Here is a 13,138-nt window from a genome sequence, read left to right on the forward strand (position 1 = left end):
AAATTCCTCAGGAGACGGTAAATAACATCTCCTTTCACCGGGTACATCGGCTTGGAGCTCGTAGGGGCAACAGACCCCGTCCTATTATCGCCAAATTTGAGCATTTTAAACAAAAATTATTTGTTAAAAGTAAAGGACGGGAGCTTAAAGGGACCTCATTTGGAATGAATGACCAATTCCCTAGAGAGATTAATGAGCGGCGAAAGGTACTGTTTCCTATAATGAAACAAAATAGGCAGGAGGGTAAACGGACTATGATGGTCGTTGATAAACTATACATCGATGGCCAACTATTCCGGAACCCCAACTCCACTCCCTGGCTGTTCTAATTAGCATCGATGGAACTAAACTTTGTTTGATTATTAGATGTATACATATACATATACATATAATGTATATGTGGTTATAAAACCTAAAATATGAATACTCATTATGTTTACGCTATATTATAAATATAATAATAATACATAACTATATCTAAAAGTAGATTTAAACAAAAACAAAAAAAATCTCGCTTGGGTTACCAGTTACTGGTGTATTATAATGTTGTTTAACTCCCCACTAACGTCCTTCACTTTCACATCCCTACCCGTTTTTTCACTGTTATATTTACTTACACATTTCCTTATATTTTACACAAATTATATATATCACCTAACTACTTTGATTCTATCCTATAACATGCCAGTATTGACAAATGGCCTATGCAGATATTTACACAGGACTGAGCCTATATTGTTTGTATGCCTAAATTAGTTCTGGTTTCCTGGAATGTTTGTGGCGCTCGCTCACAGGCAAAAAGAATAAAAACTTTAGACCATCTCTTAAAATTAAAAGCAGATATTTGCCTCCTGCAAGAAACCCACCTACAAAAATCTGAAGAAAAATTACTTATTGATAAGAATTTTAGCCAAGCATACTCTGCCCCTTATAACAGCAGACAAAGAGGAGTCTGTATACTCATACATAAGAATTTACTCTTTACTCTAAATAATACAATAACAGACCCAGAGGGCCGATACATTATTATTCAGGTAACTATATTTAATAAGATATATACACTTGGCAATTTATATGCCCCTAATAATGATGATCCGGCCTTTTTCCATGAATTTTTCTCTCAGCTGTTTGATTTAGCAGCGAACTCTACTATTATTATTGGAGGAGACTTTAACACAGTCTTAAATCCATTAATAGACCGTTCTAATAACACAACATGTATAAGGCGATTACAATCTACTAAAGTAATAGGGGAATATATGGATGATTTTGGCCTCGTCGACAGCTGGAGACTTAAAAACCCAAATAAGAAGGAATTTACCTTCTTTTCCGCTGTACACCGGTCTTTTTCAAGAATTGATTATTTTCTTACAAATAACTCTATTGCTGATAAAACTGTTACAAAAATACATCCTATTATTATTAGCGACCACGCACCAGTCTTACTTTCCCTACAAGTTGATTATACCTTTAAACCACCACCAACATGGCGTTTTAACATCTCTCTGCTAAACGATGCAGAGTTTGATAAAATTATAAGGAAAGAATGGGCAGACTTTTTGGAAATAAATGACTCTCCAGGCCTATCGCCATCTCTTCTCTGGGAAGCTGGGAAAGCAGTAATTAGAGGTAAAATTATATCATATTCATCTTATAAAAAGAAACGGGATCAAAAATTTGAAAATGACTTGGAAGATAAAATTAAACAACTGACGGATGAGTACGCAATAAACCCAAATGACCAAATATGGACTGACTTACAAAATACAAAAATACAGTTAGACGATATGCTAACTAAAAAGACAGAGTTTATAATACAACAATTGAGATACAACAACTTTGAATATAATAACAAATCAGGTAAATTTCTTGCAAACCAACTTCAACGCAATCGGGAAAAATCTCTTATAACGGCTATTAAAGGGACAACTGGTGAATGTACACAATCACCAGAAGAAATTAATCAAATTTTTTATAACTATTATCGCAACCTATACTCAGAAACTAACAAACCTAACCCTGAGCATATTGAGGCATTCCTCAGTATCTTAAATATGCCTCAGTTAACTACTGAATATAAAGATATGTTAGAAGCGCCACTTACTATAAACGAGTTGTACAGTGCTCTAGATAGTATGCCTAATGGCAAGGCACCTGGCCCAGATGGTTATCCGGCTATATTTTTTAAGCACTACTGGTTAATGCTTGCTCCGCTATTCTTAAGAGTAGTAACAGAAATTAAAACTAATGGTTACATACGTCCACACATGAATACAGCAGCAATTAAACTTTTATTAAAGCCAGAAAAAGACCCCAGCCTTCCATCAAGTTACCGTCCGATTTCACTAATTAACACTGATATCAAAATTATTACTAAGGCTTTCACATCTAGATTAGAAACAGTAATCTCGACAATTATTCATAGCGACCAAACAGGCTTTATTAAAGATCGTCACTCTACTAATAATATTAGGAGGCTCTTTAACCTTATTAGCATGTCACAGCGGCATGATAAGAAGGCAGTTATTATATCGTTGGATGCAGAAAAAGCTTTTGACAAAGTTAACTGGTCCTTCCTCTTTGCTGTTTTAAATAAATTTGGCTTTGGGAAATCATTTATCCACTGGGTGTCAGTATTATATGATTCTCCCAAAGCTACAGTTACTACTAACGGGATTATATCTAAGAGCTTTATTTTACAGAGAGGCACAAGACAGGGATGCCCACTATCCCCTTTATTATTTGCAATATTTATCGAGCCACTTGCAATAGCCATACGCCAGGAAAGAAGGATTCAAGGAATTCACTCTGGGGTAACAGAACATAAAATTAATCTATATGCCGATGATATTTTACTTTATCTAGAAAACCCGGCGATTTCGTTAGGGGAAGTATTTAACTTAATAACTAAATTCTCACAGTTGTCAGATTATTCTATTAACTGGACAAAATCAACACTTCTACCTATTACAGAAAATTCTTGGAACCCTGCAAGCCAGGACCCACATTACTCATTTCCTATAGGTAATTTAAAATACTTAGGCATAAAAATCTCACCTAAATTAACTGATTTAATTCATTTAAATTTTTCTCCACTTCTGGATAACATTCATAGTGACTTGGAACGCTGGAATAATCTTCCTATTTCTTTAATAGGACGAATAGCCACCGTTAAAATGAAAGTTTTACCTAAAATAAACTATTTTTTCTCAATGATTCCATTTAAACCTACGGCTAAATGATTCCAGTTGTTGGACTCAGCCGTTACAAAATTTTACTGGAAAAAAAAAAAGCAAAGATTAGTCTATCTACTCTTCAGAAAAGTAAATCCAAAGGTGGTCTAGAGGCACCAAATTTTATGTACTACTATATAGCTAACCAGCTACAATATATCGTTCTATGGGCACAACCCAACAGAGATACTAACTGTTGGCTGGAACTAGAACAGAAGGATTGTAATAACCTCACACTTCTAGATTTACTCTTTATTACAACATCGATTAAGCGACATAATTGTTTTAAAAACCCAATGATCTCCGCCACCCTGACTGCTTGGTGGAAGGCATTAGAAATTATAAAAGCCCAAGTGGAGCCCTGTGGGCTTTCTCCCCTATGGCATAACCCTGACTTTCGAATTAACAACCAAACGTTTTATTTAGGTGTGTGGGAGCAGAAAGGAATCACACATCTTCACCATCTCTTCTCAGATAATATGTTTATATCATATACATCTTTGCTCCAAAAATACAAAATAACAAACGGAAATTTTTTACATTATCTGCAAGTTAAAAATATGATAAAGAAACAAATTCCAACACTTCAGGGTACGCTCCAACCGCCTGGCTTAGCTAAAGATATTACCAAGCTTTCTCCGACAACAACAAAAAAACTTTCAAAAATATATAAGTTACTTTCATATACGGATAAAATGTCTTTACCCATCTTAAAATGGGAGACAGACTTGTCTATAGCTCCGGAATCTGACTTTTGGATTCAAGTTTGTGAAAATGCATTTAAAATGACAAAACACAGAAATTTACAACTTATCCAATACAAATAAATCCATAGAACATACATTACTCAAAATATGATGAAGAAAATGGGCCTCTCCGACTCCGACATTTGTCTCCAGTGTTTACAAAACACTACAGACACTTATTTTCATGCTTTATGGTTATGCACCCCGGTTATGTATTTCTGGACTAAAGTCTTAGAAAAACTTTCCGCTATCTTGGACTATAGGATACCTTTATCTCCAAACTTGTGTTTGCTAGGTAACCTAACAACAACTGACCTACCACATAAACAATTTCAATCTACACTTGTAGCCCTTACTATCGCTAAAAAAACAATTCTTGTTAACTGGAAAAATAAACAAACTCTGAATATCGACCAATGGTCTAACCTCCTCATAAATCACATTTTAATGGAAAAAATATCGGCCTCAAATAAAAAACAAATATCAAAATTCATAGAAATATGGTCTACGTATATAGAATATTTTAACCTAATTCTGGTTATTTAATTCTGCCTGTTAGCGAGAGCCACCACATCGTGATAACTTACATTGATGTCTCTGCATTTGGCAGTTTGTTACTAATGGTTGTGTTTTTATAGTCAGGAACCCAGTTGCTGTCAACAGGATCGAGCAGATTCACCTCCAATGGGCATTAAAGGCTAATGTTCGGATTCACTGCATGCCAGGGGACTAACTCTACAGGTGCTGTCCCCCCTGGCTGGGCGTGGGCGGGTCTGCCCCTCTGTTGGCTGCTGGGTGGCGGCTGCGTCTTGGTCGTTCCCTGGGTCTCGTGGTGGGTGCTGTGTTGCGGGGCTCTCCTTGGTGTCCGGGGCGGCGCCGCCCCGACGCGGTCCGTCGCTCTGGGTCCGGCGACGCGGGTCGGGGCCTGTGGGCCGCCGGGGTGCCCCGTGGTTCCCTCTCCCCTCCCCCTTCCTCCCCCTTGCTTCCTCTCCCTCTTCACCTCTCCCCGCCCGTCCTCCGCCTCCCTGTCCCTTCTCCCTCGTCGCCCTTCCTCCTCCTCTCCCCCTCTCTCTGCGGCCCTGCCGCTGCCTCCTGCCCTTCCTGTCGTCTCCTTCCCCCGTTTCCTCCCCCTCTCCTGTCCGCCCTCCTCCCCCTCCCCTAGGCCGGGGGTTCCATCCGTGGCCCGGGTCTCTGCGCTCCGGGGGCCGGGGGAGTGGGCGGGATTGGTGTTGTGCCCGCCCCGCTCCGGTGGGCCTCCGGGCACTTCGGGCGGGCCCCGGTATCCGGTGCGCCTCCCCCCCCCCGCCCGGTTGGGGGGGGCCCAGCTGGTCGCTCCTCTTAACTCACTGCACTAGTTTTGCACAATACATTTTAGGGCACATAACACACTTTGGGGGGGAGTGGGGTGGGGTGGAGACACCGTCTCCGCCCTGCAGCTCCCCTCCAAATTTTAATGCACCACACAACTGGGGGGTGGGGGGGGGGGGGGGCATCGGTTGGGGCGGCCGCGGTATGGAGCAGTGCTGCAGTCGCCTGTCCGTGTGCACCCCCCCCATTAACTTATTTTAATGCACCACATACGCTCATTGACATGCCTGAGGGGCGGGTGGATCGGAGCAGGGGGGGATATCATTTCCCTCTGCTCCGGTTCACCTGCCCCCAATTTTAATGCACCACACACACACACTTATGTATATACACTGGGTGGGGTCACACTCACGGTTTAGGGGTAGAGTTTGCCAGTCGGCGAGCTGGCGAACTTAGTAACAGGGTTAGTTTTTCACTTAGATCATTGGGGTGACGACCGGGGCCTCTCCCCGCTGGGCCTGGGGTTCGGGGATGCCGCCCGTCCTCCGGTGCCCCCATCTCCCCTTCTGCCCCTGGTGTTCCGTCCCTCCGCGTGGTGGGGTGGGCGCAGGTGCCCTCTCCGCTCCGCTGCCCGGCCCCCTCTTCGGCGCGGATGCCTGGGTGCGGTGTGTCCCCGGGGTCAGGGGTCGGGGGCTGGGGGGCTGTCGGTTGGTGGGGGTGGGGGCGGGGGCGGCTTGGTTGGTGGGGGGGTGGTGGTGGGGGTGCCGGGGTGGGGGCGCCGGGGTGGGGGCGGCTTGGTTGGTGGGGGGGTGGTGGTGGGGGTGCCGGGGTGGGGGGTGCTGGGGTGGGGGGGGGCGTCTGGGGATTTGGGGACCTGGGGGCGGTTGGGGTGGGTGGCGGGGGTGGGGGGCGGGGGTTGTGGGCCGGTGGGGTGCCTGGTGGGCCTGCAGTGCCCCGTCCTGCTGCGTTGGGTTGGGGGCGCGGGCCGCGTTGGGGTGGGGGGCGCTCCTGCTCCGGGGTTTGCTCTCCGGCCGGTGGCCCCTGCGGGGCCCGGGGGTCGTCCTTTGGCGCGGCCGCGGCCTGGGGGGCCCTGAGGTGTTGCGCTTGCTCTGTCCTGGCGGGGGTCGACGGCTCCCCTCTTTGGTGGAGATTTTCATGCATGCTAGATCCACCACACCAGCATCTATCGAGACTCAGACACAATTTGTTTCTCCCTCAGGTCATTGATTCGGTGGAGGCTGGTGTCTGTGGATCTCACTCTGCTTCGTCTGTCCTTTCTACCTTTCCTCAGTTTCTCCTTTGGGCCCTTGAGGTTTCCCTGATTTGTTGGAGTTTGGATGTCTCTGGGGTTGGTGAAGGTTAGTGGCCCGGTGGGTGGTGTCTGGTCGGTGCTGGGCTTCGCTTTCTTTCTTTTCTTTGGTCCCCCTTCGGGTCTCCTGGCGGCCCCACGACTCTGGCTGGATTTTGAAGTGTTCGGTTTAGGTGAACGGTATGGGAATTCTTATTTATTTATTTTATTTTTTTCTCACGCACGCACGCACGCACGCACACACACACACGCACGCACAAACACACATACAAAAAAAAAAAAAAAAAAAAAAAAGGGAGAACAATGATGATGACATTTCAAATGATCAATACTGAGATCTCCCAGAAGAAAAAAAATAAAAAATAAAAAATAAAATAAAATTAGATTAGTCACATCTTAGAATTTTGATTAATCACTTAATAAAAAGTTGTTGTTTTTTATCAATATTTTTTCCTCTTTTTCAAATCAATGAATTACTTGCATAATTTAAAATGGGGAAAAAATTACCCCAATATTTTGACATGAACAAATATTCTAAATGTCATACGCAAACATTTATTAAATGTTCTACTTTACTGCTTGTAATTATGCTTATTGCCCAAACAACCTGTGCTACCTTAAACGTAGCCATTCACTGTCACGCCAAAGGATAATCTATGATCAAAATTAATAGTGCGATTAATTTGCGTTAATTCATGATTAATGTGATATTTTTTTGTGATTAATGAATCAGTTAATGCTTTAACTTTGACAGCACTAGTAGTTATGTTTATTGTTCAAACACAACCTGCGCTACTTTTTAATGTAACTATCTGCAGTCAAAATTAACAGTGCGATTATTCTGCATTAATACATGATTAATGCAATATTTTTGTGATTATTCAATGAGTTAACGTTTTAACTTTGACAACACTACTACAACACTACTGTCGGTCACCAGTGACCATACGGTACATCTTAAAAGGATCAAGCCTGATCTGGCTCCCATTATTAGTGTCTTGTCCTGTTGGACTGCAGCTTTAGATAAGGTGGACCACAGTATTTTGTTGGCTCATTTGCAGCACCAGGTGGCCATTTGTGGTAGCCCTCTAGTGGTTTAGATCCTACTTGGCATGCAGAACTTTTTATGTTTGACTTGATTGCTCTGAGTCTATTTTGGGGCCCCTTCTGTTTTCATTGTATTTGCTGTCCCATGGGTCCGTCCAATCATTAGAAAACATGGCATTTCCTTTCACTGATATGTGGAAGACAGTCAGATCTAAGTCTTGCTAAGCAAAAAGACATTTACTCCTTAAGACCACCTTCTGTCCTGTCTGGAGGAAATCAAAAACTTGGATGGCACTCAACTTCTTGAATTTCAGTGGAAAAACACAGAAGTTACTGTATGGTGTTTGGTCCCAGTAGCCCTTGTACCGGTAAATCCGAACCATTTGACCTGGGCTCCCTGGCATCTTATCCAAAGCCAACAGTCTTGAACCTGGGTTTCAAATTAGAAATTGATTTTGAAATTGGTCTGGAAAACGGGTGCTGTTGTTAAATCCATCTTTTTTGTTTGTTTTTTAAGGCTAAACTAAAGCCTCTGCTTTCACAACAGCAATTCAATTAGAAACAGTAATCCTTGCCTTTGTTACATCTTGACTGAATACTGAAGTCAGCCAGTCCTCCGTCAAGCATCTCCAGTTGGTCCAAAATGCTGCTACTCACTTCCTCATGGTGCTTGTAGGAGGGAGCACATAACTGCAATTCTGGCCTCCCTTCACTGGCTCCCTGTCACTTTGGAGTTCATTTGATCTTTTCTTTTGTTTTTAAATCTTTACTTGGTCTTGCCCTTAACTTATCTCTCGGAGCTCGTCCACGCTTACTGACCTTCCCAGACTCTACTTGAGGTACCAAGGAATATGTGGAGGCTCAGACGGGATTGAGTTTTTTTCTGTTGGCGGGCCCTCTCTGTGGAATGACCTCCTGCTAAACATCAGGCAAGCCTCCTGTCTATTTTTTAAACTCAGCTTAAAGCACCTTTTTATTATTACTGTATTTGTTTTTTGACTGGGCTTGAACATTTGCATTAATTGTAGTGTTTTATTGTATCTACGGTCTTTGTTATTAATGCATTGTTTTAACTGTTTGTGTTTTTATATGTTTGACTTTTACTTTATGTACAGTACTTTGTACGCAGCTCTGGTTGTTTCTAAAGTGCTGTATAAAGTTGAGTTACGTTAAGAATATGACTTCAGAGCATGTAGGCAAGATGGAAATAACTGTTAGCTATACAATATAAACAGTAAGATTCATATTGTGTACCTTTTGGACTACATCCATTTTTTTTTGTCTGTTTTTTTGCCTCCTTGCATAGAGATACAATTGTGTGTCAAAATTAATACAAATTCAAATACACACAAAGTTTTGCGTTACTTCTGTTAAGTTCCTATACAGATAGAAGTGTTCTCTGTTGAATAATGCAGTGTCTACAATAGAGCCACCTTATCACTACCTACTCTTTGGGTGGTGTCCAAATGGGAAGATGCTGTAAAATGGCTGATCCTAGATTAGTTATTTTGGTAATTATTACAACAAGATTTGGCAGTGGGAAATGAAACAAAGTGTGTACAGTACCAACTGAACTAGGCAAGGTGTACACAATGCTTAAAATATCACTTTATTCTACCTGGCAAACTTCCATAAGGCATCATTGGAGGGGTAACCTGAACATGAGGGCCAGACTCACCATGTCTGTAAAGACTCCTGGCCTCATTAGATTGATCATCTTGGCCACTTGATAGACATCGACAACCCCCTCACTTTCCAGTTGCTGAGAAAGTGTGGTGAGGGCACACAGCAAACCTGCCGATACTGCTCCAAACCTGAGAACCACATACACAATATTGGAGGTAAGCATTTGTCTCCGCAGTATTTCCATATACTTCAGGCATTAAGGGAAAGAACATAAAGGGCATGAAGCTTTTAAAGGATATTAAACATTTTGCAGAGAAAAAAGGTATAACTTTTTTATTTTTAAACTTCTAACTGAAAAAATGAAATGCAAACGTGCATTAGGGTTAGGCCGATAATTGCCGCTGATATTCAGCATTTTATTAATATCGGCATCTGCCTCTTTTTTGTTTTGTTTTGATGGCCGATATATTAAAAACTGTTTATATTGCTCCGATGGGCGTTTTTCTCCTCCGTCTGCTCTGAGTCAGCGGCTGTTGACTCCCTGCTACATTGGCCCGCCCACAGCACCGTCTGAGTGGTTGCTCGTGCAGTGCTAACAGCCAATAAGCAGATGATGCTCACATGCAGAAGAGAAAATCGAATGCAGAAGGGCCACCGGGATGGTGTGCAGTTTAAGAGTTAAACTTACTACCTACCTTGTGTATTATATAAGCTATATAAATAAAGCTGCCCCCGCTAGTTGCCAATGCGTTAAGTCGCAAATTAGCGGCTATTAGCCCATGAGCTAATCGGCTAGCTCGCGAATTAACGGCTATTAAATTAGCCCATAATAGCAGTTTTTAGTGGCTATTTGAGAGTTAGCATGCGGGTGAATGGTTAGCCCGTGAGCTAACGGTTAGCTTGCAAATTAACGGCTATTAGGTTAGCCCGTGAGGGCTAATCTAATAGTAGTTTTTAGTGGCTATTTGGGAGTTAGCATGCAGATGAACAGTTAGCCCGCAAGCTAACGTTAGCTCACGGGCTAACCTCATAGTTATTTTTTTAGCGGCTATTTGGGAGTTAGCGTGCAGGTGAACGTTTACCCGCGATCTAACCGTTAGCTTCATCTTCAATATTTCAGATCATTAAACAAATGTAAACAGCAGACCCATGAACATAAAATGCACATTTTTAAAGGGGGACTTTATTTATTAAGGATTAAAAAAATATATATTAAAAGTTACCTGGCCCTGTGTGAAAAGTACCTGGCTCCTTTGTAAAAACTGAGGCTAATCATATTCTTTGGAAAGCTGAGTTCATTCTTATTGAACACACCCAAGCCTGGCTTTACACTGTTAAAAAGAAAAAACAAACAAACTAATATTTACTTGCAACAAGTACACCTGTGTTGGCTGTGGGAGGCATGGAAAACAGGCTGGATACCGGTCCCTGAGGACCAGGGTTGGGGACCTCTGCACTAGTCTCTGAAATTCTAAGTACATTTTACACATTTATATATATATATATATATATATATAAAAGAAAGACTAAGATGTTATGTACGGTAAGCATTGAGGAACGAACTCATGACCTTCAGTTGGGTGACAGCCACTATACCACCTGAGACATGCTACTCCTGTGAGTTAGTATATTGCTGGTGTCAGGTGGAATCCTTGTACCTCCGAGGTTGTTTTTGTCTCATTTTGGACACACCAGCAATGCAGCATAGTGGCAAACAGCAAGAGTGGCATGGCTCAGGTAATAGCGTGGCCTCCCAAGCTGAACGTCATGAGATCGTTCCTCAACGCTTACATAGATTTTTTTTGGGTGGGGGGGTGGTTGTAAAATGAACTGGTAAAATGTACTCAGTAACTTGAAAAATGTACTTAAAAATTCTGAGTGAAAAAACTTTACTAGCTTTTTTCAAGTAAAATTCCTATAGCACTCCAGCGGACCACGGTGAGAGCAAATAGCCACAAATTAAGAAAACATGGAACAGTGGTGATCTTTTCCTATAGTGGCCTGCCTACAGAAATTAAGAGCACGGTGACAACTCATTCTGGAGGTCACAAAGCAACCCAGGTCAGCCATCAGATCGTGACCTCAAGCAGAAGTGCACTTGGGTTATGCAGAAGGATCAATATCTAAAGCACACCACCAGCAAGTCAACTTCTGAATCAGGGTTCGACATTAACAGTGGCCGAGGCCGCTACGTGACTTTTCAGCAGGCCACACAAAGTTAAAAAATATTCAATATTTTGAGATTATCCACTTAAATTGATCAATCATCAGTGCAGTTTTTTTTTTTCCACGCCAGGTTAATAAGGAATGGCTTGAACAAGATCCAAAGCACAGAAAATGTCAAATGTAAAATAATCAGCCAGTATTTTATATTGCAAAGAAACACAAGCAAAAATAAACAAATAAATAAATAAATAAATGAATTAATTAAAATAAATAAATAATACACAGGGCTTGCAATCGTTCTGGTTGGGCCACCACAACATGGCTCATGGTGGTCCAGGCTTAATGTTGGAGCCTGTGACTGTCTTAACTCTTTCACTGCCATTGACGTTTATAGACGTCAAGTAAAAACCTACGGAGCACCGCCAATGACGTCTAAAGACGTCATCCAATTATTATTATTATTATTTTTTTTTTGAAACGGGTGCGGGCAAGGCTTCCGGAGCTGTGGTGAAAGTTTCCAGCCGGTCTGTTGTGCCTAATGACTATTTTTGGCCCCTAGAGGGCAGCGATGACTCTCTTTTGACAAGATCGGGTGGGCGTCAGTAGAGGCGGAGCTAGAGCGTCGAGCAGGAGATGAGAATGGAAGACAAAGGAAAAATGGCGGCCGGTCGCGAGGAGCTCATGCCCGAGCCGTTTTTTTCAAAGACCAAAAGCATCGCTGAAAGAGCACATTGTTGACAACGATGATCATCATCGATGATGAAGATGAGGGTGGTGACTCCGTGGTTGGGAAGCATTGACGCGGCAGTAGAAGACGTTAGATGGAGCTAGATGGAGGAGGGAACGAGCAATGGCGAGCGTTTGCAAGCAGCTCTACACTTACAAGACGAAAGGCATCGACCAACGCTAAAATAGCACATTGATGACGACGATGATCATCATTGATGATGATGAAGGTGAATCCGAGCTTGACGGCGAAATTGGAACCGCTGACGCGGCGGCTATGACGGTGTCGTAACGCGGAGCACAACCGAGCACGCACAGGTGGACGTTCGATCGGACGACGGAGAGTGCCCCGAGTCCAATGCATATTCATCGGAGGAAGTGTGTACAGTCTGCTACTTGCTTTTTATTCCCCGGAAGAAAAGGCCGTCAAGAAAGTGTAACGTTTGCACGCAAAACGGACCAATGCGAAAGTGAAAGTAAACTGTTGTGCGAGTCCTGGCGTCTCCTTGCACGCAGGAGAGCGTTACAAAAGGAAAAACTGTATTTGAAACATCCACATAATTGTAAGTAGTACCACAGTTGCACACATTTGTAAATAGTTTGCGAATTTGTTTTGTCAAATTGTTACACTGTTGAATGGAAATAAACTTATTTTGCAATCAAAAAACACTTTTTCATTGTTGGTGAAAGCGTTTTACAGAAGTAAAGCACTATTTAGGTGTTTGTGGCATCATTCATGGATAAAAAGAAGTGTAAAATTCACTAGAGTGCATGAAATAACATAGTTTCACAAAAAGCTCTTTTTCTCCGTTTTTTGTTTCAAAACAGAGAATTTCGGTGAAAGTAACCATTTTCTATTGTTGATTACTGAAGAACGGAATAAGGTAGAAACAAACTTTTTTTTCTGATGAAAGATGAGAGTTCAATCTTTCATTTGGTAGTATGTGTGTTTCCATAGTCCAAACACAACATTTTCT

General features: G+C 42.3%; 1 protein-coding gene across 3 annotated transcripts in view; it reads right to left on the bottom strand.

Annotated features, from left to right (window-relative positions):
- Positions 1-13,138, bottom strand: part of LOC144056163 (receptor-type tyrosine-protein phosphatase gamma-like) — a 426,470-nt gene that overhangs the window by 6,503 nt on the left and 406,829 nt on the right. For all 3 annotated transcript variants that reach the window (XM_077572672.1, XM_077572671.1, XM_077572673.1), the window contains one exon: positions 9,322-9,457. In XM_077572672.1, the coding sequence (XP_077428798.1) occupies positions 9,322-9,457 (136 nt within the window). The remainder of the gene's footprint in view (positions 1-9,321; positions 9,458-13,138) is intronic.

This window comes from Vanacampus margaritifer, chromosome 8 (assembly GCF_051991255.1).
Source record: "Vanacampus margaritifer isolate UIUO_Vmar chromosome 8, RoL_Vmar_1.0, whole genome shotgun sequence".
Classification (NCBI taxonomy): domain Eukaryota; kingdom Metazoa; phylum Chordata; class Actinopteri; order Syngnathiformes; family Syngnathidae; genus Vanacampus; species Vanacampus margaritifer.